This window comes from Carcharhinus amblyrhynchos, chromosome 31, assembly GCF_965287045.1.
Source record: "Carcharhinus amblyrhynchos chromosome 31, sCarAmb.v2.hapA, whole genome shotgun sequence".
Taxonomy (NCBI): domain Eukaryota; kingdom Metazoa; phylum Chordata; class Chondrichthyes; order Carcharhiniformes; family Carcharhinidae; genus Carcharhinus; species Carcharhinus amblyrhynchos.
In genome coordinates, this window is record NC_137354.1 from 5234615 (window position 1) to 5261396 (window position 26782).

The window sequence follows — 26782 nt, forward strand, 5'->3', positions numbered from 1 at the left end:
GAATATTGACCCCACTGTGTCAGCCAATGAGTTGAAGGCGGTTGGGACTTGAGGTTCTAATTTATTCATAATCACAGCTGTATCCAAACCCTTCATAAGGTCACAAGATGTGGGAGTAAATGTAGGCCATTCGGCCCCTCGAGTCTACTGCGACACTCAATAAGATTATACTGATCTGATTGTAGCCACAACTCCACATTCCTGCCAGCCCTCTTAACTTTTGATTTTCCTGTCAATCAAAAATTCAATTTGGCCTGGAATACATTCAAAGACCCAGCGTTCATTGCTATCCTGGGAAGAGAATTCAAAAAACCATATGGGAGAAGACATTCCTCCTCAAGTCCATCTTAAACAGGAGGCCCCTTCCTTGGAACTATGCCTACTGGTTCTAGATTCCCCCACAGGGGAAAGAATCCCCTCAGAATCTTATCATTCAATAAGATCCCCTTCTAGTCTTCTAAACTCCAGTGAGTATAGGCCCACCCTGCTCAACATTTCCTCATGGGGCACTCCCTTCGCCCTAGAAATCAGTCCAGTAAACCTTCTCCGAACTGTGCTTCCTGTGCAAGTATCTTTCCTTAAGTAGGGGGACGAAGATTGTTCACAGTACTCCAGGTGTGGTCTCATCAATGCCCTGTGCAGTTGGAGCAAGTATTATTGTACTCCCATCTCCCTTACATTCATGGCCAACATTCCACTTGACTTCTTTCTTGACTGGAACTATAGCAAAGTCTCCCATTAAAAGCAGGATTATTTCCCCAGCAGGGTTCAGTCAGTGGCGGATAATAATACAACTGATGTGAGTACAATCAATCTCAGTCACTTAGAGCAATGCAACTTGATTGATGCAGTGAACGTCTCATTCTTTCTATTCTGCTGAGAATACAGATGTCACTGAATGCAGCCATCGATGTATTAATCTGTCACATAGGGGTGGCACAGTGGTTATCACTGCTGCCTCACAGCTCCAGGGACCCGGTTCAACTCCAGTCTTGAGTGGAGTTTGCATGTTCTCCCCCATCTGCGTGGATTTCCTCCGGGTGCTCCTGATGCAGGTTAGGTGGATTGGCCATGGTAAATTGCCCCTTAGTGTCACAAGATATGTAGGTTAGGGGGATTAGAAGGTAAATAAGTGGAAATATGGTGATAGGGCTTGGGTGGGTTGCTGTGTCAAAGAGTGGGCGCAGACTCAATGGGCCAAATGGCCTCTTTCTACATTGTCAGGATTCTATGGGATTTCAGTCATAAATGCAAAATGTAGAGAAATCAGAGAGTAAGTCAGTCATTTCATTCTGGCCTGCAACCAGAAGTCTACTGCACTATCAGTGTACGTTTAGAGATAGCAGACAGGAATTTCCAGCCCCAAGACTGGAAAAATCCCAGCTGAGGTCAGCAGACCTTTTGCATGTTCGGTGTCCCACCCGCTATGATTCCCATGATGGGAAAATTCCATTGATTAATTTTTTTCCCTCTTTCTTGTTTAGGTATCTCACCTATTTCGCTACGAAACTCAGTCCCACTGGGGTCATCCTGGACTTGTGGGAAGCCCAGCATCAAGATGACGGAGACATCAATTCTCTGGCTGCTGTGCTCGAGGAGATGGGCAAGAGTGATGTGATGGTAGTCATGACGACAGAAGAATGCTGAAACGCAGATAACCTCACCCACATCGGGATGGAACCTTAGCATCTATGGCGACTGTTGTAGCTCACTGGGGCACCAAGCAGATCAGGAACTTGGCATTTTTACCCGAGAACTGAAGGTGTCACATTCAATCGAGACAAACCCTTTCTCCTCTCAAAAGCTTTGGGTAGCTTGTAAAAGGTTGACAGTTTCTTAGGAAACGGCATTTAATTTATTATCCATATCTTTGGATGCTTTTTTTTTGCTCCTAGTGTGAAACTTTGTACAAAACCCAAGGATTTGTTTACATTCATAGTCGATGTAGACATCACTCAGATCCTAGCGCACACGTTGTACAAGCGAGAAGAGGAGGAATCCAACTGAGCTGTTAACAACGGTTTCTAATGAAGAAGAGATGCCAGCCATCGCCACTGGGCCCTGTTATCCTCCCTCATTTTATTTTTTAAAGTAGTCAGCAAAAATTGTTTGTTCGGGCTTGGGAGAAAACTTTGCAGATGCCACATCAGAGCTAATTTTTCCCCAGTCGCGATCGCAGAACACGTCTTAAGAGTGATTTCCAAAGCCTTTCTCTCTTTTTGATACAAGCTCAGAAGTTCCAGCTGAAGATGCCCAGAACCAAGCAATTAATGGGTTTGTCCACTGTTCTGATGTCAGACATAAGCAGGTTAATGCGCACAGAGGTACACAGGGTTAGTGGGCACTCAGCCAGTCATATCAACCACAATCATTGCTAAGGCTTAGCATCACTCATTTCTGATTAACATGAAAGGTTTTATGAATCCAGTGCAGGTGCACCTGACTTACTCCCCTCTTCCCCTCCAACCCATCTCTCCATTGAGATACACAGTGGTTAGCACTGCTGCCTCACAGCACCAGGGACCCGTGTTCAATTCCCAGATTGAGTCACTGTCTGTGCGGAGTTTGCACATTCTCCGTGTCTCTGCGTGGGTTTCCTCCCACAGTCCAAAATATGTGCTGGTCAGATGGATTGGCCGTATTAAATTCTCCTTGCGTGTAACCAAACAGGTGCCAAAGTGTGGCAACTAGGGGATTTTCGCAGCAACTTCATTGCAGTGTGAATGTAAGCCTCCTTGTAACTAATAAATAAAACTTAAATTTTTAAACGAGAATAATTCCTACCCCAACCTTCACGAAGTTGAGGCCATGGACTTGGGTGCTTTAAGACTTGACGCAAAGCAATAGTGATTAACTGAAAAAACTGACCCGACCCAAGAGAAATAATTCTGACTGATGACCTTGCAATGCTCCCATGGTCAAAATAGCCAAACACACATGCGCCAAGGATGTAGCTCAGAAAGTCCCAACATTTGACTTGGATGAATATGACAGAGATGTTACTATGTCAACGTGCTTTTGATATTTGAAAGCACATCTTCACCATTATTTTATTAAACTTTAATTCAGCTTTTGTTTACCTGAATTTTAACTTTGATGCTGAATGTTAATGGGGGCCCCTGTATGAAAAGCAGATAGGAGATGCACGGAAGCATTCTGACACTTCCCCTGTCCTTCCATAACAGGAACCTCATTCTGCGTTGGAATATTCTCCACTGTTGCCCACACCTTATTCCCTCCACCGCATTGAGCCATATAATCATGCCTCAAGACAATGTCACTGATACAGCCTGCGGGACCTCGCACCTTTGGGTCCTTGAAGCCTTGTTAACACAAACATTGACAGACGGAAGAAGTGTAAAGCCATTTTGGAACCTTGGGATTGGGTGTCTGGAGATAGCGGTGGACCAAATGATGTGGAAGTGCGTCATCTACATGTTTCTCCCTCTTAGGGAAGTGCTGACTATGGGAGAAAGCTACCCAAATGCCAGCATGCTTTTCCTTTCACAGGAATTCTCTCAGATGGCGAAGGCCTCCCAAGGTTTCATTCTTCATTTGATTCCCAGTTTGAGGATCAGTATCCAATGGTGTCTTATTCCAAACTTGCCTTTTAAGAAAACACCTTTGCTTGTTGCCATGTCACGTTAGACATTCGTTAGTACAAGTCAATGGACTTTGAAAGGTATTTGCATAACCATTTCCATTGGTAAAATCTGTAGTAGATTCAAAAGTCGGGCCAACCTGAAAATTATATTAATATTGATTGAATGTGGGAGTGCGTGATGCATTTTTTGATGCTCTGCTAGTGTCAACAAGAGTATAAACTCTCCAAAAGCACACCATCAAAAGTGACACGAATATTAGTTATTTGTAAATGTTGTGGAAATGTTTAAGTATTTGGTAAAGTTATTTATTTTCAAGACATACTTGGACAAATGCATTTTAAATCCATCGTTGTGTAATTTTAATTTTTAACAGATTGTTTCAGAAACTGAATCATTGGATAAGAGTTATCACCCTGAGTGTGGCTAATCGTCTGTGAGTGCTCAGCTAACCAAATTGGCCAATCTCTTCATAAGGAAACCTGGTTTGCAGTTCCAGGCAGGGGTTGCCAACCCACCAGCATTGCCCTGGAGTGTCCGGGAATTGGACGTGCTGCAAGTAATGCCCAGGAAAAGATTCATAGGGGCATTAAAAGCTTTAGTTTCTCCAATTTCTTGCAGCATTATGTTTTTCATTATCGATAGTGATTAGTGGGGATGGAAAATCTGTCTGAGTAAGGGGAGGGGGGGCGGGGTGCATGGGTGACAAAAACCTCCAGGGACACATCCAACCAGAGTTTGGCAACCCTAGGTCCCTAGGACCTGTACAAAAGAGAGATTTGCTCCCTAACCCCCAGCTTGACTTCTTAACCAGCAAAGCCGCACACTCCTCATTAACTGTTTTCATCAAATGATAACAAGGTATAGTGGTGAGCTTTTTTTCTTAAAATAAAGGGTCCCCGAATAATTGTTTCAGGTGACGTAAATAGTTTTTATAAAATTATATTTGATCAGTCTATGATGGCTGGTGGGTGTCTATTTCCGGATTTTGGACCTGGATGAAGGGCAATCTGGCTTACTGCTGAGGGGGAGGTTGGCATTAACTTTTAGATGGCTACGGGCAGCATTTTTCAGTATTCATTGATACAGAAAAAAAGGCTAAAGGTGTTTTAGCAAACAGTTAACCCTCTTTTGTTTCTCCCCCCCCCGCCCCCGCCATGTAAAGGGTACCATTACACCAAGCGGTTAGCAAAATAGTGCTTTAATTTCTTTCGTTCACTCCAAGTGCTATGCAAGTTCATAGAGTTATTTCATTTTCAGGCATATCGTGATGCTTCAGTTTTTTTTAATGTACATCTTTCATATATGTATAGAAAGTGCTAGAATCTATTGCTCTGTCTCTCTTTCCATGTATTTGTTCATTCTGTAAACTACCGATTGTAAATAAGTTTAGCGTTCCTATTGTAACAAATTAATTTTTATGCAATAAATTATATTTCCTAGTTTAACGAATCAAGCATTGCATTTCTCTTTGGAGCCTTGAAGAGTCAAAACAATGGCCACCTGTAATTTTCCGCAGAGATGTTTGGGCCTAATCCGATCAGATTCCCTTCCTCTATTTTGACGCATTTGCGATAACCTTTTCTTCAGTAGGGGTAATAAAGGGTATGGAACCAAGGTGGATGGGAAGACTTCAAGGTACATGTTGATCATGACCTCACTGAATGGTGGAAAAAGGCTGACCTCTTGTGCTGCTTAACTAATGGGTTAGCACCCCTGTTAGAGTGAGAGGATTGAGGTACAAGATTCCTAAATAATTTTACAATTACTGTTGTTAACCTGGGGGGGTCGATATTACCAAAAGAAATTTGTAAGTGCCAAACGTGTGAAAATGGGAGAGAGTTGCACCCTTTTTTTGGGCAAGCTCCCAGGCAGAGTCGTACAGCACTTAGGAAAAAAGAGCCCAGATGTGATTCTCACCAATAGGGGGAGGGGCAGAGCCTATTCTCGCTGGGAAGCCGGCTGCTGAGCTCTAGGGTGCTATTGTGTAGGTGCCCCTATCCCCAAGTGCACTGTGTACACACAGCCTCCAATGCAATGTCAGGTATGTAATCCGTATGTCTAAATGACTGGCATGTGATATCAAACAGCACATCCCTGCAGTGCATTATGGGCAGAATTCTGACCATTCTCAACCGGCCTGTGCTTGCAAAACTCAGAACATAATGTCTAACTTTAGATGCAACACCACAAATTTTCCTTCTTTATTCCCTACAGTGCAGAAGGAAGTCATTTGGCCCATTGAGTCTGCACCAACCACAATCCCATCCAGGTCCTATTTCCATAATCTCACACATCTATCCTGTTAATCCTCTAACACCAAAGGGCAATTTAGCACGGCCAATCAACCTAACCCACACATCTTTGCAGTGTGGGAGGAAACTGGAGAACCTGGAGGAAACCCACGCAGACACGGGGAGAACATGCAGACTCCACACAGACAGTGACCCAAGTCGGGAATCAAACTGGGTCCCTGGGGCTATGAGGCAACAGTGCCAGCCACTGTGCTGCCCAGCCAGTGGCCAGAATCATATGGCCATTCACACTGGTAGGATTTTCCTGTCCCACTGCAGTGACCGGAGATTTGGCTGGTGGTGAATTCTCCCACCTCGCTGCAGCGGGGATGTGGCGTGAACAGCCGGTAATATAGCACACCATGATTTAGGTCTGTGATCTGCACTCTGATGATGGGTCTCTGCCCTGTTCTTCTTTGTGCGGATACTGACAGGTATGCTGGGCATTTCCAACACTTTGCACTTCTATTGGAGCAAACATACCCCCTTTACCAAGCCCCCGAATAGCAGTCAGAATTCTCGTGAACCTCTCCTTTCCCCTCAGCAAGAACCCTGCCAGCAGCAACTGCCTGAGATCTGACACAGTAAACACGGTTTCATTAAAACTGCAGCAAGGTGGTCAACATCTAGCCAATAAGAAATAGGTAAGAAGTCTCATGACACCAGGTTGAAGTCCAAGAGGTTTATTTGGAGTCAGGAGCTTTTCGCTGCTCCTTCCTCAGGTGAGTCCTGGAGTTGGAGAACTCCTTCATCAGGACTCACTTGAATGAAGGAGCAACCCTCGGAGAGCTTGTGATTCAAATAAACTTGTTGGACTTTAACCTGGTCTTGTAGACTTTTCACTGTTCCCATTCCAGTCCAATACTTATTGTGCACAATAAGAAATAAGATGTCGATCTGCTTATTTACCCAACTCATGAGTTGCCTGATCAAATCTCCTGGAGCATTACCCCCTAGTTTCCCTGCCTGAAGCAAAAGAGCCACATTTCCAGCATTTAATCCATTTTTATAGACTGACCTTTTATTTAAAAATATGGTTAGAATCTAATAACCGGAATGGGGGTGTTTCCTCTGGCCTGTTTGGCTGCTGCGGGGAAAACAAAACTCATTCTGTTCTGTGATTTACAGAAAATAGCAGCACGGGATTGAGGCAGAGAGATTACCTTTTGACTCACTGTATAAAAATTACTGTCTTTACACACATTCTTCCCTCATCTCTGGAGCCTGATAACTTGCTGTCCGCCCCATTATACCACTTAATGTCCACTGCCTGAGCGTCATTATTTTAAGCCATTAACTCTCTTGTCTACAGCTGCCCAGCTCTCAGTCCTGTTACTTTCAGAGACACTTTGGAATTTCAGATGCCGGTGGGGTTGGGAATGGAGGCGGGCATCACTTATAAATCACCGTACAGACGGGAGTCACCGGGACAGTCTGTCAGTTTTCACAGCGAGGACGGGGACAGAGGGAGTGGGGAACTTGCTTCCCCCCCAGTTAGAGGCCATTAGGTGCTCACCTGCTTGCCTCCAATTCAGAGGCCGTCAGACTGCCATTAGGAGCTCATTCCTCGAACGGGGAGGTCGGGAATGTTATTTGCATTGAAGATTCCAGCAAACACAAGCTATCTGGTGCACACTAATCATCAACTTCGCTACAGGGTGGAGGGTTTCCTGATGTCTAAGATGGTCAGACCCTCAGGTATGTTCTTCAAGGTTGTGCACATTGCCTCAAATTTTGTTCAATTGAACTCATGCTCCTGGTTCTTTGAGAGAAAGTGTTTGCAAGTTCACCGCAGGGTCAAATATGGCATTGTGAACGGTCTGGTTTAGTCTCAGATACTTGTTGATCGAGGAGAAGAGCCAGATGAGGCCCCAGGTGAACCCTAGGCCCAAGCTGCATTGCCCTTACATCGTTATTTTTGAATATCAAAGGAAAAATTGAGACTCCAGGCCCTCCTCCAGCGATGGCCTAGTGGCATTATCGATAGACTATTAATCCAGAAACTCAGGTAATGTTCTGGTGACCCAGGTTCGAATCCCACCCCAGCAGATGGAATGGGACGTTGCAACGTTAAAAACCCAACTTGTCAAATCACACAGTGATTGAGTTATGAAGCATTGATTAAATTTGATTAATTACTGTCACATATATTAGTCTACAGTGAAAAATCTTGTTTATTGCACGCCACACAGACAAAGCATACTGTTCATCAAAAAGGAAACGAGAAAGTGCAAAATGTAGTGTTACAGCCATAGCTAGGGTGTAGAGAAAGATCAACTTAATGTGAGGTAGGTTCATTCAAAAGTCTGACAGCAGCAGGGAAGAAGCTGTTCTTGAGTCGGTTGGTATGTGACCTCAGAATTTTGTATCTTTTTCCCAATGGAAAAAGGTGCATGGGATCCTTAATTATGCTGGCTGCTTTGCCAAGGCAGTGGGAAGTGTAGACAGAGTCAATGGATGGGAGACTGGTTTGCGTGATGGATTGGGCTACATTCACGACCTTTTTGTAGTTCCTTGCAGTCTTGGGCAGAGCAGGAGCCCAGACCAAGCTGTGATATAACCAGAAAGAATGCTTTCGATGGTGCACCTGTAAAAGCTGGTGAGAGTCGTAGCTGACATGCCAAATTTCCATTGAGGAAAAGGTTAATGTAAAGATCTGACCCGCACTAATGGAATGGGGTTTTTTTGAGTTCCAAAGTGCTCCTTGTTCTGAATGGACCTACCTTAATTAAGTTGATCTTTCTGTAGCTACACTACATTCTGCACTCTCTCCTTCCCTTCTCTATGAATGGTATGCTTTGTCTGTGTGGCGCGCACAAGAAACAATACTTTTCACTGTATTCCAATACATGTGACAGTAATAAATTAAATTAGTGGCTGGATCTTCTGTCCCCTCAGTGTACCCAAACAGGAGCTGGAGTGTGGTAACTAGGGGATTTTCACAGTAACTTCATTGCAGTGTTAATGTAAACCAACTTGCGACACTAAAAAATAAACATTAAATCAGTCCAAAAGATGTGCTGGTTAGATGCATTGGCCGTGTTAAATTCTCCCTCATGCAACCAAACAGGCGCCAGAGTGTGACGACTGGGGGATTTTCACAGTAACTTCATTGCAGTGTTAATGTAAGCCAACTTGTGACACTAACAAATAAACATTAAAACAGTCTGAAAGACGTGCTAGTTAGGTGCATTGGCCGTGCTAAATTCTCCCTCAGTGTACCCAAACAAGTGCCAGAGTGTGGCAACGAGAAGATTTTCACAGTGACTTCATTGCAGTGTTAATGTAAGCCTGCTTGTGACAATAATAAACTAAACTATTGGAGCTGCTATTCTTGTCTTCAAATGGAACCAAACAGGCCCACTGTTTAATACTGGCTAAGTATAGAATGTGTGGTATTCCCTGCACCGTGACGGTGTATTAGCTTTTCCATTAGGCCTGACCCTTGTTGGAGGGTCCTGCCTGTATCCCTGCCTGAGCCCACACCCCCCGCCCCCACCGCCATCCAAGACAAACGTGGATCCACCAAACAGACGCTGCCTGTGGCAAAAAAAAATTGTAGGCAACACGCTTTGCCAGGGACTGTGCCAGGGGATCAGCAAGCTATTCCTGCCACAGCGCAGTCGGGGCTGCTTAGACATTAACTGACAAGACAGACAGAATGATTGCACACCGGAGATTTGTAGCCACTTGTTAAACAAAACCTTTGACATGTGCAGGAGGCTTTAGAAAGGCAGGCTGGGATATATGTGCTGATGGGAGAAGGCAGTCTTGCTTGACGCTGCATCAGAGCCATGTTACCTCTATTAGGCAGGGAGAGGTAAGTAGCTATTTATATGTCTGCCTGGAGAATGGAATCTACCAAGTGCTTCTCTGAATTGCACTCAACAGTTGTGACTATCTTTAAACCAGTGTTTGGATGCATGACCCCCTTTGCTTTTTCTCTGCAAAACGCGATAGTTTACCCCTCTGCTCTGATGTTCTCCATTGATTTGATTTATTATTGTCACATGTATTAACGTGCAGTGAAAAGTTTTGTTTCTTGTGCGCTTTTCAGCCAAAGCATACTATTCATAGAGAAGGAAAGGAGAGAGTGCAGAATGTAGAGTTACAGTCATAGCTAGGGTGTAGAGAAAGATCAACTTAATGCGAGGTAGGTCCATTCAAAGTCTGACAGCAGCAGGAAAGAAGCTGTTCTTGGGTCGGTGGGTACGTGATCTCAGACTTTTGTATCTTCTTCCTGACGGAAGAAGGTGGAAGAGAGAAAGTCTGGAATGCATGCGGTTCTTAATTATACTGGCTGCTTTGCCGAGGCAGTGGGAAGTGTAGACAGAGTCAATGCGAGGCCTGGTTCGAGTGGACGTGGAGAGGATGTTTCCACTAGTACAGGGGTCTCCAAACTTTTCAGTACGAGGGCCACATCGTATATTTTACACATTTACGAGGGCCAAAGAAAAGAAATGGTTCTAAAGTTAGGGGGTTACTTTTATAATCAAGTTATTTTTCTAAAATAGGTGCCAAATAATTTTAAGTTCACTGCGATTGGTGACAGCGTTACAGCAGCACACAGCAATTGGTTGCTGCAGATGTCAGTCACAATGTGGGTGTGGCACTGAGCACATCGCTCTACGATTGGCCTGAATTACTGCTGTCATTGTTCATGCTCATTTCAGATGGAGCTTACAGATTGGATAAAGCAGCTGTCACTCAGTCAATGCAGAGCAGCAATTGGATGACAGATGTCTCAATTGCTGATTTGTTTAATGAACTGTCAGTCACAGGACAGCAGCTCTGATTGGACCATAGGCTGGTAAAGAGGGCAGGGATTCCCATGGGTCCATCAGACATCCCGCAGAGCGGCAGCAAATGTCCGACCTGTGGCTTCCGTCCCCGCGTCCGGGTCCTGAGTCAGCAGCGGGGTTCCAGATGCGGGAATGTTTTCAGCAGCAGGAATCCCGTCTCGCCCCACTGGCTGCAGACTGGATGTGACCCGTGAGCCATAGTTCGGCAACCCCAGGGCTAGTAGGACAAACTAGAACCAGAGGGCACAACTTCAGGCTAAAGGGACGATCCTTTAAAACAGAGATGAGGAGGAATTTCTTCAACCAGAGAATGGTGAATCTGTAGAACTGTTTGCCTCAGAGGATTGTGGAGGCCAGATCATTGAGTGTCTTTAAGACAGAGATAGATAGGTTCTTGATTAATAAGGAGGTCAGGAGTTATGGGGAAAAGGTAGGGAATGGGGATGAGAGAAATATCAACCATGATTGAATGGCAGAGCAGACTCGATGGACTGAGTGATCTAATTCTGCTCCCATGTCTTATGGTCTTATGGAAAAAGAACTTGAGAGACGTTAAGAATTTCTTTTTACTTGGCATGTTATGATCTGGATTGCGACATCAAAAAGGGAATGGGCTACATATTTGATACTAAAATAGTTGGTATTGTAGGGAGTGAGGAAAGTTATCAAAAATTGCAGCAGGATCTTGATCAGCTGGGGAAGTGACTCGAGGAATGGCCAATTGAGTTCAATACAGATAAGTGTGAGGTGTTGCATTTTGGAAAGTCAAATCAAGGTAGGATTTTCACAGTGAATGGTAGGACCTTAGGGAGTATCGTGAAACAGAGGGACCTTGGAGTTCATATGCATGGTTCTCTAAAAGTGGAGTCACAGGTAGATTGAGCAGTGAAGAAGACTTTTGTCATGCTGACCTTCATCAGTCAGGGCATCGAGTATAGAAGTTGGGAAGTTGCATTGCAGTTGTATAGGACGTTAGTGAGGCCGCATCTGGATTCAAGACACTGAGTTATAGGGAGAGATTGGACAAGCGAGGACTTTTTTCTATGGAGTGTAGGAGACTGAGGAGTGATCTTATAGAGATGTATAAGATCATGAGAGGCACAGACAGGATGAATGCACTCAGTCTTTTTCCTAGGTTTGGTGAATCAAGAACTAGAGGGCATAGGTTTAAGTTAAGAGGGGAAAGAATTAATGGGAACCTGAGGAACAACTTCTTTAACACAGAGGGTGGTACGTGTGTGCAATGAGCTACTGGAGGAAGTTGTTGAGGCAGGGACATTGACAAGATTTAAAAGACATTTGGACAGATACATGGATAGGAAAGGTTTAGGAAGATATGGGTCAAATGCAGGCAAATGGAGTTAGCTTAGATGAGCTTTTTGGTTGGCGTGGACCAGTTTGGGCCTGTCTCCATGCTGTAGATTCTATGATTCTCTGAAAAGAACAAAATTCTTACAAATCTATGGGAAAGAGCAAGGTGGGCAATGGGAGTAATTAGATAACTCTTCAGGGAAATCAGAATGGGCTGAAAGGCCTCCTATGATTGCTATATGTTTCTGAGAGATGTGAAAGGTGCTATACAAATGCAGATCTTTCAGGACCAGAGCTTCAGTTTCTTGTCTTGAAGTTGTTCATTGTAAGGTCATTGAAGCATGGAACACGTTCGATATCCACATACTTTAGACTTTGACCTGACTCTCACCACAAGACAAACGCCGTTGACCATCTAGTCGACAGTGAGTTCACCATGGAAGGTTACCATACTCCTTATTGTTTGGGGGCAACATGAACTATTAGAAGTGATGGCAATATTCAAAGCAAAATTTTAGTTAAAAATTAAGATTGACAGACTTAATCATCTAGACAGCACTGATGCACTCTGTGTTAGCTGGTGAATATTAATGAGCCAATGCTAAATTATGCATTTGCACAGGAAACCATTAGACTCAGTGGCAGCAGGGATTCTTTAAATGGACAATTGAGAAGGGTTTAATTTTGTCTTCCACGGTGAAAGCGGCAGCTCTTATCAGACTGTCATGCACGGTACAAATGTCAGCCATGTCAAAACCCAACAAAGGAGGGAAAGTTGTAAAAGGTCATGTTTGACTTTGAGTCAGCCGCATGCCTTAACATTTCCTGTGTTGTTCCAAAAGTGAGAGCTGTGCAAAATCATTGACATGACCCTGAGAAAGCATTTCAGTAGAGTGATGCTGGAGTAATGATCACTTGGGTAGCACAATGGTTAGCACCACCACCTCATAGCACCAAGGACCCTGGTTCAATTCTGGTCTTGGGTGACTGTGTGTGGAGTTTGCACATTCTCCCCCGTGTCTGCGTGGGTTTCCTCCAGGTGCTCCAGTTTCCTCCCACACTCCAAAGATGTGCAGGTTAGGTAGATTGGCCAAGCTAAATTGCCCCTTATTGTTCAAAAATGTGCAGGCTAGGTGGATTGACCATGCCAGATTGCCCCTTAGTGTTCAAAGATGTGCAGGTTAGGTGGTTTGGCCATGATTAAACTGTCCCTTAGTGTCCAAAGATGTGTAGGTTAGGTGAATTGGCCATGCTAAATTGCCTCTTAGTGCCCAAAGATGTGTAGGTTATGAGGATTAATAGGGTTACAGGAATAGGACCTGGGTAAGATGTTCTGTTGGAAAATTGGTGCAGATTCAATGGGCTGAATGGTCTCCTTCTGCACTGTAGGGATTCTATGATCACCTCCAATCAGGAGAAGGATGCAAGTGTATTGGAAAGAAATGTGATGGATATAGTTAAGCCTATTTTGGGGATATAAATTTATGGTTTGGAGCTCAGGTATAGAATGGCTTTGATCTGATAGAGGATTGAGCAGGCTCGGGGAGCTGAATGGCCTCCTCCTGTTACTGGCGAAGGCATTACAGGTGACTTGACTTTCCTAAAAATGCACACCTTCATGTTCCTTCTGATTATAAAATCCTATTGCACACAGCGTGAATGACCAATTGAATTGACTTAAGATTTGGTCTCCCATTGCTCTGACCTTGAATGACTTCCTGTTTTTTTTTGAAGATGTTCAACCTCAATCAAAAAATCGTCCATTGAACCCACGACCATTTCCACCAGTCTTCTCACTCTGACCTCTTGTTCATCGCTCAGCTTCTGCCCCCCCCCCAAACCCTTATACCGTTTGTTCTTTGCACCCAAGTTTGGGGTCACCTCTCCTAACACTTCGTCTATCATCTGGCATCAGTTTTTTAACACTTTACATAATATTACCTATTATGTCACAGTGTATACAGCACAGAAGCAGGCAATTCAGCCCAACAGGTCCCAGCCGGTGTATATATCGCCAGGGACCCGGGTTCGATTCCCAGCTTGGGTCACTGTCTGTGCAGAGTTTGCACATTCTCCCCATGTCTGTGCAGGTTTCCTCCAATTTCCTCCCACACTCCAGAAGACGTGACGGTTCGGCAGGTTAGTCATGCTAACTACATGGGGTTACAGGGAGAGGGTGGTGGAGAGGGCATGGGTGGGTGTCATGCTCTTTCTGAGAGTCGGTGCAAACTCAATGGGCTGAATAGCCTCTTTCTGCACTGTAGGGAACCTATGGTTCTCTGGAACTTCCCCCCCATACTCACCACTTTCCTACATCTTCACCCTGCCCGCCCCCCCTCCAAAAGTCTCTACAAAATTCAGTCTCTTTGAACAAAGAATTACAGGATTGTTATGGTGCTGAAGGAGGCCATTCGATCCATTGTTTCTGCGTAGGTTCCCCAAACAAGTATGATGACTTAGTGCCATTCCCCTGCCTTTTTCCTGTTTCCCCCCTCCATGCACATTTGTTTCTTTTCAAATAATCATCTAATGTCCTCTTTAAAACGAGGGTCCCAAACTTTACAGAATGTAACTGAAGTAAGTAAGCCAAAAATTTTCATTGGTAACATTCCAGAATGATTTATGTCAATTCCGAACTGAAGGAGACTTATCACTAATTCTTGAGCAAAGGATGCTGTTCCGTGTTACAAATGTTAGGAAGTTGTACAGCCTTTTCCCAGTCACAGATCTTTCCTGTCTGGGAGACCCAGATGCAAGGGGTCAAACTCTAGAACTGTAACAAAGATCCTCTCAAGCTCCTTAAAAACATTCGCTGGAAATCTACCAGCTCACCCACCCCAGAACTGAACCGGACGAGGGTAGAACAACAGAAATCCCCACCGACCTCAGGGGGGGATCTCCAGTCTCAGCCAAGCGAAGCTGTAAAATGCCGCCCATTAAACCGGTTGGCTTTAATCCTGACACAAGACATGCAGGGAACTGTACTCCCTTCCACCCGCACCCACCTTGCACTTTTGACACAACAAGGATATAGTGGGGTCAAAACTGTGCCACAAGCTTGGAGCAATATCCAGACAGTGTAATGTCTTAAACTGAGCTTCTTTTGTTCTGTTAAAAACTGAAATTTTATGAGCACATTTCCAAGATATCTCCCCATGTCAACTCACCAATACTTACTGTGAGGTCTCTTGAATACTGCAGTGTGTCAATTGTAATATCACCAGATTTGAGCGTAGAATGTTATAAAATTTACTAACTAGATGTCTGGGCTCCACAAATACCAAGATTTCGTTTCCACTGGCAAAATCTTAGCATCAAAAAGAAGAGTTGTCTTAAGGATAAAGTCCTTAAGTTGCCAATATCTAAAAAAGGGTGACACGGTGGCACAGTGGTTAGCACTGTTGCCTCGCAGCACCAGGGACCCAGGTTCGATTCCCAGCCTGGGCCACTGTCTGTGTGGAGTTTGCATATCCTCTCCGTGTCTACGTGAGTTTCCTCCAGGTGCTCCAGTTTCCTCCCACAGTCTGAAAGATTTACTGGCTAGGTGCGTTGGCCGTGCTAAGTGTACCCGAACAGGCGCCGGAGTATGGCGACTGGGGGATTTTCACAGTAACTTCATTGCAGTGTCAATATAAGCCTACTTGTGACTAATAAATAAACTTTAGAAGGATTTTGGAATATCAAACTATTGATATGATTGCTCCGAGGATAGCAGAGTAGCTTCATCAAACACGTTCCCTAGTCTACAGAGACCTCTATCCCCCCAAAAATCAAAATCCACAAGACCTGGCAGGAAATCTGGATCACCCTGAATTGGAAAAAGAGCAGGAGTTAAATTAGATCCCCTCTAAGTCTCAGACCATCCTCCAAGCCTTTTGTGTGTTAGTAACAATAAGATTATCACAACTAACTAACACCACTTTAGGATCCCTAAGAAACAAAAGTGACTGCAAAGTGTGCTTGGACTGATCACCTCCAACATAAAGCCATGTGAAGAAAGGGAATCCCCTAATCCATTCACAGATAAACCTCAGATGGGAAGCTAACTGGTACAAGTTAGTATTTGGTATCTGTAGCCCTCCTTTAGAACCAGGTAACTGCAGCTTAGCCAACTTTAAACAAAGCTTCTTCTTATTCCAAACAAAAGAACTCAATGAACTATAAATTTCTTTTAATGACCTTAGCAGACAACAAGATTGGTAGCATTTTCACAGGGTAAAGTAAGCAAGGCAAACACATTCATCTTAATCAAAGCAACTCTACTCCTCCAGGATATCGGTAAAGGTGACCAACACCGTAAGTCCCACTAAACAGAGGCCAATTCTGGAGCAGAGTTAGCCTTATCCAGCTGTCAATAACCAGGGATAATCCAAATACCCAGATAAGTAAACCCCATCGGAGACCATCTAAAGGGAAAGTGAGAAGGAGAGGGGGTCTACCCCTTAACCTGCCCAGGGCATAGCCTCCGATTTCACAAAGTTAATCTTGTAACCCGAAACAAGACCATATCTAGCTAGCACATCAATAAAAGCAGAGACAGAGACACCCAGCTCAGAAACAAACAGCAACACATCACCCATATCAAACAAAACCCACTGGACAACCCATAAACCTGAGGGTCACATCTAATACAATCATACTTTTACACCATAGAAAGCATTCTTCCTGGTTGTATCACGGTTTGGTATGGCCCCTGCTCTGCCCAAGACCACAAGAAACTACAAAAAGTCGTGAGTGTAGCCCAATCCATCACGGAAACCAGTCTCCTATCCATTGACACTGTCTACACTTCCCACTGCCTTGGCAAAGCAGCCAGCATAATTAAGGACTCCACACACCCTGGACATTCTCTCTTCCACCTTCTTCTTTTGGGAAAACAATACCAAAGTCCGGGGTCAAGTACCAACCGATTCAAGAACATCTTCTTCCCTGCTGCTGACAGACTTCTGAATGGACTTACCTCGCATTAAGTTGATTTTTCTCTACACCCAGCTATAAGGTAATACTACGTTCTGCATTCTCTTGTTTCCTTCTCAGTGAATGGTATGCTTTGTCTGCATTGCGTGCAAGAATCAATACTTTTCACTGTATAGTAATACGTGACAATAATAAATCAAATCAAAATCAAATCAAATCATAGAATCCCTACAGTGCAGAAAGAGACCATTCGGCCCATTGAGCCTGCACCGACTACAATCCCACCCTGGTCCTTTTCCCATAATCCCATGTATAGCCTCAGTCGAATGTTCAATAGCTAAAGAAAACAAGAGGTAGGCAGGGGACATCCCTGCCTAGACTAGACCTTCCCTGAAGCCCAGAATTGTCCCGACTATATGTAAGGACCGCCAACAATCAGAGGCCAGTTCAGCAAAGTCCATAAAGACCTTATGACTTAAAGTGACAAAGTCCCAGAAATAATTAGGGGGACCATAAACATTCATTATCGACACATTCTCCCCATAGGCCAGGCCCTTGACAACCACATACCCAACCTGCTGGCCTTTCACACAGCTTTCCAAACTAAAAGGCAGAAAAATAAGGGGGGGGCGGGGTGCAGAGATTGTAATCTGAAATTATTGAATTCATTGTTGAGACTTGAAAGATGAGGTGCCATTCCTTCAGCTTCTGTTGAGTTTGATTGTATCAGTGGAGGAACACATACGTGATCTCCTCACAGACCTCTGGATTCTGATCTTGCGAACTACTTAGAGAGCAAGCAGCAAACATCTCTGAATATTGTTACACTTTTCCAGGCATGGATACCTCCAAAACGAAGAGCAGAAGAATGCTGAGGCAAACACCCAAATTGACACCCAGTTTTTTAAAATAACCTTGAAGGTTAAAAGGCAAAGAACTCACAGGCTGGTTGAACATCAAGGAAGCGACATCCAATAACACAAGGGACAGAGCTCTATCAGAGCTATTTGGGATTAGTAGAAGGTGGACCAAGGGACTTCTCTATCTCTTCACCACAGAATCCCCATCTGCAGCAGATGGCAATATTAAACTGTTAAGGCAGCTTACATCTGTTTTGACAGTACTTTAATCTGGTGTTTATGTCTTTATGGATCATAAATCATATATAATGCAAGCGTCTTACTGCCAGGACAGAGGATGTTTACCTGACAGTAGAAACTACACTTCAAAAGCAGTTCATGAGGGGGTCAGGTGAGGTGAGAATAATTGTGTTTCCGACATCAAGCTCTGCTGCTGCCCATTATTTAGTCCTATTTTTAAAATCCTGATGCAAGGATCCCTATCCTGGACTCTATACTCCATGTTATGTCCTTGCAACAATTTTTTAAAATTCGCTCATGGATATGGGCATTGCTGGCTGGCCAGCATTTATTGTCCATCCTTAGTTGCCCTTGGAGGGTATTCAAGATTCAACCACATTGCTACGGTTCTAGATCCACATGTAGGCCAGACCAGGTAAGGATGGCAGATTTCTTTCCCTAAAGGGACATTGGTGAACCACTGGATAAAAGCAAATTACTGCAGATGCTGGAATCTGAAACCAAAAGAGAAAATGCTGGAAAATCTCAGCAGGTCTGGCAGCATCTGTAAGGAGAGAAACAAACTGATGTTTCAAATCCAGCTGATCTTTTGTCAAAATGAACCAGCTGGGTTTTTCCAACAATGGTTTCATGGTCATCTGTAGACTATTAATTCCAGGTATTTTTTATTGAATTCAAATTCCACCGTTTGCCAGTGTCCCCAGAACATTAGCTGAGTTTCTCGATCAATAGTCCTGTGATAATATCACTAGGCCATCGCCTCCTTCTGATTTTATTTCAGACTTCCAGCATCTGTAAGTAATTTGCTTCTTTTTATATATGGGAAAGGCCCTTCTGCCCATCTTAGCTCATCTATCAGGCAAGAGCAGTAGATAGTTCAAAGCGTTTGTTGGATCTTGTGTGACTCCCACTCCACTGAAAAGTTTATTCTAAGTATTAATCACACTTGGGATGAAGAAATTGCTCCTGATGTCCAAAGAAAATGTATTTGTATATCTCAAACTTTTTCACATTGTCTCACATTTTATATTTTTATCTTTTTTCTTTCCACACAAGTTTGGGATTGTTGCAGTGACTACATTTCAAAGGAACGTCATTTGAGTAAAGTGCTATGGGACATGACTTAATACAAGTCAACTTTTTATAGTAAGACCATAAAATATAGAAATAGAATTAGGCCACTCAGCCCATTGAATCTGCTCCACCTCAATCATGACTGATATTTTTCTCATCCCCATTCTCCTGCCCTTTCCTCCTAATCTCTGGTCCCATTATTAATCAAGAACCTATCTATCTCTGTCTTTAAGACACTCAGTGATCTGGCCTCCACCGCCTGCTGCGGCAAAAAGTTCCACAGATTTACCACTCCCTGGCTGAAGAAATTCCTCCTCATCTCTGTTTCAAAGGATTGTCCCTTTAGCCTGAGGTTGTGCCCTCTGGTTCCAGTTTGTTCCAACTCGTGGAAACATCCTCTCTGTGTCCACTCTATCCAGGCCTTTATTAAATGATGGTGACTCCCATCTCCAGATAATTGCATGGAAAAATGAATTGAGTTTACTGAGGAAATAGAAAATAAAAAAGCTGTGGGGAAAGAACATAAGGGTTGGCCAGTTCTTTCAAAAGAGCTAGCACAGGTCTGAGGGGCCAAAGGGCCTCCTTCTGCACTGGAAGATTGTGGGAGCTGAATTTCAAACCTTGATGATGGTTCAATGTGTATAACAACGCGAGTGAGGCCAGGAAGCAGGGGAAAACCCAATTTCATCACCATTCTCTCCTGAGTTAAGCAATTTCAAATGACAAGTTGCATTAGAAGTTGATCTTGAGCGGAGTCTGGCTTGGAAGGATTAAAAACTAGCTCGGATGTTCCTCAACCTGGACCTGCAAAATCCAACAGAAAGATTGAGAGTTGGGAAGGGCCTGGGGAAACGATTGGTTAGATTTTAAGTTGGATATTCATGGAAATAAGAACTTACTTCTGAAGAAGGGTTGTATTCAACTTGAAACATTAACTCTACTGACATTAACCCGGGTGGCGCAGTGGTTAGCACTGCTGCCTCACGGTGCCAGGGCTCCAGGTTCAATTCCAGCCTCAGGTGACTGCATGGAGTTTGCATGTTCTTCCCACGTCTGCAACTGTTCCTCCATGTAGAATCACTACAGTACAGAAGGAGGCCATTCAGTCCATCAAGCCTGCACTGACAATAATCCCACCCAGGCCTATCCCTGTAACCCCACATATTTACCCTGCTAATCCCCCTGACATTAGGGTCAATTTAGCCTGACCAATCAATCTAATCCGCACATCTTTGGAGTATGAGAAGAAACTAGAGCATGCAGAGGAAACCCACGCAGACACGAGGAGAATATGCAAACTCCACACAGATAGTGACCCAAGCTGGGAATCGAACCCAGATTCCTGAGGCAGCAATGCTAACCACCAGGTCCTCTGGTTTCCTTCTACAGTCCAAAGATGTGCAGGCTAGGTGGCCTTGGTAATTGCCCCTTAGTGTCCCAAAATGTGTAAACTAGGCAGATTAGCCATGGTATATTGCCCTTTAGTGTCCAAAGACATGTAGGTTACATAGATTGGCCATGCTAAATTTACCCTTAGTTTTCAAAGATGTGTGGGTTATGTGGATAGGCCATGTTAAATTGCCCCTTTATGTCCAAAGATGTCTAGGTTATGTAGATTGGCCATGCTAAATTGTCCCTGTGTGATCATTGATGTGCTGGTTAGGTGGATTGGTCATATCAAATGCACAGGGTTACAGTTATACAGCAGAGGGGAGGGCCAGTGTGAGATGTTCTTTCGGAGAGTCAGTGCTGACTCAGCAGGCCAAATGGCCTCCTTCTGCACTGTAGGGATTCTGCGGTTCTGTGTTGCTCTTACTTCACAGATCCTGCCAGATCTGTTGAGTGTTTTCAGCACTTTTTCTTTTCATCTTACTGTCAACTAACTAGTCTTACCCACTTAATGACTCTGCAAATGTAAAGTTGCGGAGGGAGGGTTTGTTTCGAAATGACATGTTAAGTACAAGTTTTCAGAAAAGCAACAATGACAACCTTGTCAAAATACAGACAAAGTGGAGGCTGTTTTCAGGAAAATACTGTTTTTCTTTACACCAATCGACAACACTTAAAACCTTTGCGACTAAGTTAATCCAGTTATCAGACTGCACATTAGACAGCAGCTAGACAGCACTGGCTTTCAGCTGTCAACGCAGCTGAGATCTCCTTTCAGGAGCAGAGCTTGCTGTGTTACAATATCTTTGTGCGAGCAACTAATGTTCCAGCGCTTCCCACTGCCATTAACAGGCAAGAAGGCTCCAAGCAATTATTGGACAGGTGACAGCTCAGCATCGTAATGTGAACAGAGACTTGTAAAGAAAACCTTTTGAAACGGGATGTTTGCCGTTTGTGTTTCTATTCTGTCTTCCACCTTCTTCCATCGGGAAAACGATACAAGAATCTGAGGTCATGTACCAACCAACTCAAGAACAGCTTCTTCCCTGCTGCTGTCAGACTTTTGAATGGGCTTACCTCGCATTAAGTTGATCTTCCTCTACACCTTATCTATGAATGTAACGCTACATTGGAAAGGGTCCAGAGGCGGTTCACAAGAATGATCCCTGGAATGAAGAGCTTGCTGTATGAGAAATGGTTGAGGACTTTAGGTCTGTACTCGTTCGAGTTTAAAAGGATGAGGGGAGATCTTATTGAAACTTACAGGAAACTGTGAGGCCTGGATAGAGTGGACATGGAGAGGATGTTTCCTCTAGTAGGAGAAACTAGAACCAGAGGGCACAACCTCAGGCTAAAGGGACGATCCTTTAAAACAGAGATGAGGAGGAATTTCTTCAACCAGAGAGTGGCGAATCTGTGGAACTCTTTGCCGCAGAAGGCGGTGGAGGCCAGGTCATTGAGTGTCTTAAAGACAGAGATAGATAGGTTCTTGATTAATGAGGGGGTCAGGGGTTATGGGGAAAAGGCAGGAGAATGGGGAAGATTGAATAGTGGAGCAGACTCAATGGGCTGAGTGGCCTAATTCTGCTCCTATGTTTTATGGTCTTATGATTATTCTGCACTCCCATTTCCTTCTCTATGAACAGTATGCTTTGTCTGTATAGCGTACAAGAAACAATACTTTGCACTGTATGCCAAATACATGTGACAATAATAAATCAAACCAAATCAAATCCCACCCCCCCCACCCCCACCAACATTGCACAGGAGATTGATTCGTGTGAGCAGGAATAAAACTGCTGTGCAATGATCGTGGCCTACCCTTTAACAACTCAAATGTTCACAATATTTCTCCAGTTGTGTCAAGGCAATCGGACTTTCCAACTCTTCACTGTGACTGTGGCTAATTCCTGGCCATACTGCAATTCCATCTCCTCTAAAACTTTCTCCTCGGGGCACAGGTGACATTCGCAGGCCTGGTTTCTGTGACCTCTGATCCTCGGCACTGAATCATTACTAATTGATACTGAGAGGCGAGGTCTGCAGAGTAATGTGGGCAACGACACTTAGCACTCAGTGCCGTTATTCACCCAGGAGCAGCCCAGACACAAAGCCTCTTGGGCAAGAACAGTTCAAATTACTTTGCTGAGGAACTACTTACCAGCGGCACGGTTTCGAATGACCAGCCCCCACACCTTTTCCACCTTCCTGGTCTCTTAATTTAATCTTTAGCTATCTCTACTGCATCCTTGGCGTCCTTGCTCAGACGCTATTGCCAGATTTAAAACATGGCCTGAACCCAGACCTACAACCCAAAAACAAAACATGGGGGCGCGGAACTTCACAGCATCGAAGAAGGAGGCCACTCGGCCTGTCCCCCCTGCGTTGGCCAAATTAGCCCCCCTCCCCTCCCCTCCCCCACTATCTCCACCTATAACGCCTTCCTGTCCATGGCCAATTTGAAAGATCCTATGAAATGTGATTCCACTGCCCTTTCAGATTTCACATCACAATCCTTTTATGTGAAATAATTTCACTTATTTCTCAACTCTTTTTTTCTACGATTATTTTAAATCTGTGACCCCCGGTTACCCACTCACATGGAACCAAAGAATCCCGGCAGTACAGAAGGAGGCCATTCGGCCCATTGAATCTGCACTGGCTCTCTGACGGAGCATTCTATGGAGGCTCTTTTCCCCATTCCCTAACCCTGCACATTTGTCATGGCCATTATCTATCTAACCTACACATCTTTGCACTCTGGGAGGTATAATAAGTCTTCGAAGGCAGAAGTCCCTTGACCAGAACCCTTTATTTACAAACTCTATTAGTTTGAGGGGGAGTGGGCAGAAGGACGGCCTGCCCACAAGCAGCAGATAACCAATTGAGATGGGATTAAGGTCAACTGCTAGAAGCTTTTGGGAGCCTGATAGGCTCCCTGTGACAGACTGAGGAGATCACTGCTCCAGGGTGCTTCTCCCCATACCAACCCCCTCCCCCCTCCTCCTCCCAGAACATGTGTCCTAGCAGCTGTTGCCATATTTTCAATCTCAGAAAGACTTAAAAGTGCAGAAAGGGTGAATCCCTCCCTATTCCCCCCTCCACACTCCCCACTCCCCTTCTCCCTTCCGCACTCTGGCTTCTCCAGCCCCACTTCCCCACCCCCGCTTCCCCACTCCTCCCTCCCCCTTCCCTCCTCCCACTTCCCCCGCTTCCCCCCTCTTTGGGGGGGGGGGAGTGGGGAGAGGATGGGGGGGGGTTGGGATTCCCATTGGCCCTCCAGTTTTAAGAACAAGGAACAAAGCAAAGTACATCACAGGAACAGGCCCTTCCACCCCCCCAAGTCTGTGCTGATCATGATGTCCTAACTAAACTACCAGAACTACCTTCTAAACTACAAGAAGTAACTCCTGTCCTTACTCGATCCATATCCCTCTAATCCCTCCCTATTCGTGTACCCATCCAGATGCCTCTTAAACTTTGTTAATGTGCCTGCTTCCACCACCTCCTCTGGCAGTGCATTCCAGGCACCCACCACTGTCTGCGTGAAAAACTTCCCCCGCACATCTCTCTTAAACTTTCTCCCCCCTCACTTTGAACTTGTGCCCCCTTGTAACTTACACTTCCCACCCTGGGAAAAAGTCTCTGACTATCCACCCTGTCTATGCCTCTCGTAATTTTGTAGACCTCCATCAGGTCTCCCCTTAGCCTCCGTCTTTCCAGCGACGAAAGCCGAGTCCTCCCGCCCTGATCTGGCTGGGTAGATGTTGGGTCACTGATCCCGAGTCAGTGTGAGGTCACCGCCACCCCCCCCCCCCCACCCCCCCACTTCACCCTGCGTCGGAGTCCTGACCCTAAATTGCCAAGCTTTGCCCCGGGGTCTCTGCTGCATTTGCTAATCTCAGGTCAAGCTCAGTGGAGGCAAAAGCTTCAGTCTCTGTTTCGGGGCAGGAGATGGGGGGTGGGGGTGGAATCTTTCTAAAGAAACTCGGTGGTGGTACAAAATGAATTGAAGTGCTCCATTCGAGACAAAATAATTTAAGCAACGGTTGAAAAAGTTCAACGTCGAAGTAAAAATCTCAATGGTCCCGGTGATGTGGCTGTGAAGGTAGTGGGAATGAAGTGTAACATTTCTTTATTTGTCCAAACGAAAGGAGGTGTTCTTTACTAATACCTGCCGTTCCTCAACACAAAGTGGAACAGAATCAGCCAAAGGCGAGGCTTTACTCTGGTAAATAGCAACTGGTTTTGGCTTTTGTTACCGTGTGAAGTTAACACAAAAGGAATTCAGCTGTCATAAGGGAGTAGGCCTTTCATGTTCTGAAGCTTAAGTGGTCCTTTTCCTCCCTCTCCCAAGCGCAATCATCTGCAGGCCTTGCTGTAATTGCAGGGTGGCAATTTACCTCCACTGTGGCTGGCAGTTCCTGAAGCTTCCTTCACTCTCACTTTGCACCACTAAAAGGCTCTACTCCAGAACCGAGAGAGAGAGGGACCTGCAGGATGTTAAGTACATTCTCTTTAGAACAGGCCACACAATCTCTCTCTCTCTCTCTCTCTCCGTAATAAAGCCATTTGCGATCAAAAAGAAGAAATAATTTCAGTAATTATTAATACTGCCAGTGGCACAGCGGGCCAATCAGTCTGCTAAGTCTAAGCTCCACAGCCATTTTCTAATTATGGAGGTATTGTTATATGAAGACATGAAGGGCGGTCGGGTGACACTTAATCCATTTCATTCGCCGAGACGGTAAAAAAGGCCTGAAATGTTAAAGGGGGAAGGGGGCAAAAAAACTCCCAGACACAAAATATTATCTTCCAGCATTCTAAAATATCATCACTTGTGAAAAGGTTGCAGTCTCTAATTCGATCCATTCTTTGATCCTTTGTAGTCATGTTTTAAAGTTTAGTTTGTTTATTTATTAGTCACAAGTAAGACTTACGTTAACACTGCAATGAAGTTACTATGAAATTCCCCTGGTCACCACACTCTGGCACCTGTTCGGGTCAATGCATCCTAACCCGGTGGGAGGAAACCGGAGCACCCAGAGGAAACCGGAGCACCCAGAGGAAACCCTCGCAGACACGGGGAGAACGTGCAAACTCCACACAGACCCAAGCCAGGAATCGAACCCAGGTCCCTGATGCTGTGAAGCAACAGTGCTAACCGCTGTTCCACCCACATATTAAAGGGGATGTGACTATATTAAAAGGTGTGGTCATTTGCCCACGGAAAGGTAGTCAGATACGTTGTGATATTGAATTACAGTACAGCATTGACTCCAAACTGGAGGCAGCGAGTTACACAGGTTCCTCGTGGTAAGTCTAGGACCACGAAAGCCCACAGACATCACCCGTGCATGCTCATTCCTGAAAATGACATCATTCAAAGAGGAAGATGCTTCCGATAACGCTCCATAACACTGCTCCTCCTTAATTTCAATCCCCCCTCTTAAGGAAAGAAACATAATGAAACTCATGTCCTAACCATACACCAGTCTTTCAGGAGCTTTGTGACTACACTGTGCAGTGCCACTGGTGATTCTGTAGACACTGGCCAGGCCTGGTTCAGTGGAGCTGGACTTGTAGGCTCAGTATCTGTGCATTAGAGTCCCTCTCCAGTAGTGGAGTGGACTGGATGCCCCTGTACATCAGGAACCATGTCCTGCCGAAGGCTGGGATTGTATTCGGTGTAGACTTGATGGGCCAAATTGCCTTCTTCTGCACTGTGGGATTCTAGGTGGAGTGGCAGCTCCATCCTCTGGTTCCATTTTCTGGAAATTGAACATCCTTTCTTGCTTTACCCATTCCATCCAGGTCTGCTGATGAACCCTGCCCAGAGGACTGGGTCCACCACTGTGGAGTCCATTTCTATCCCTACCCAGGACTCACACTGCCCACAGACAGGGCTGGATCAGCATCAGGGACAGGAAACTTGGCCTTCACAACCTCCCGGCCAGCCTCCACCCGAAACCCAATCTCATCCAAAGCTCTGCTTCCAAATGTTACCAATCGCTTATAGAAACTTATAAAATTCTGACAAGGTTAGACAGGATAGATTCAGAAAGAAGGTTCCCAATGGTGGGGATTCCAGAACTAGGGGTTTGAGGATAAGGGGTAAACCTTTTAGAACTGAGGTGAGGAGAAATTTCTTCACCCAGAGGGTGTTAAATGTGTGGAATTCACTATCACAGAAAGCAGTTGAGGCCAAAATGTTGTGTGATTTCAAGGAGAAATTAAATATCATTCTTAGGGCTAATGGGATCAAAGGGAAATGGGGGGGGAAGGGGAATCAG

At 44.8% G+C, this 26782-nt stretch overlaps 1 protein-coding gene across 1 annotated transcript in view; it reads left to right on the forward strand.

Annotated features, from left to right (window-relative positions):
- Nucleotides 1–4286, forward strand: part of unc5b (unc-5 netrin receptor B) — a 93097-nt gene extending 88811 nt beyond the window's left edge. Inside the window, exon 17 of the mRNA XM_080215584.1 lies at nt 1485–4286. Coding sequence (XP_080071710.1) covers nt 1485–1647 — 163 coding nt within the window. The 3' untranslated portion in view covers nt 1648–4286. The remainder of the gene's footprint in view (nt 1–1484) is intronic.
- The last annotated feature ends 22496 nt before the right edge of the window (nt 4287–26782 follow it).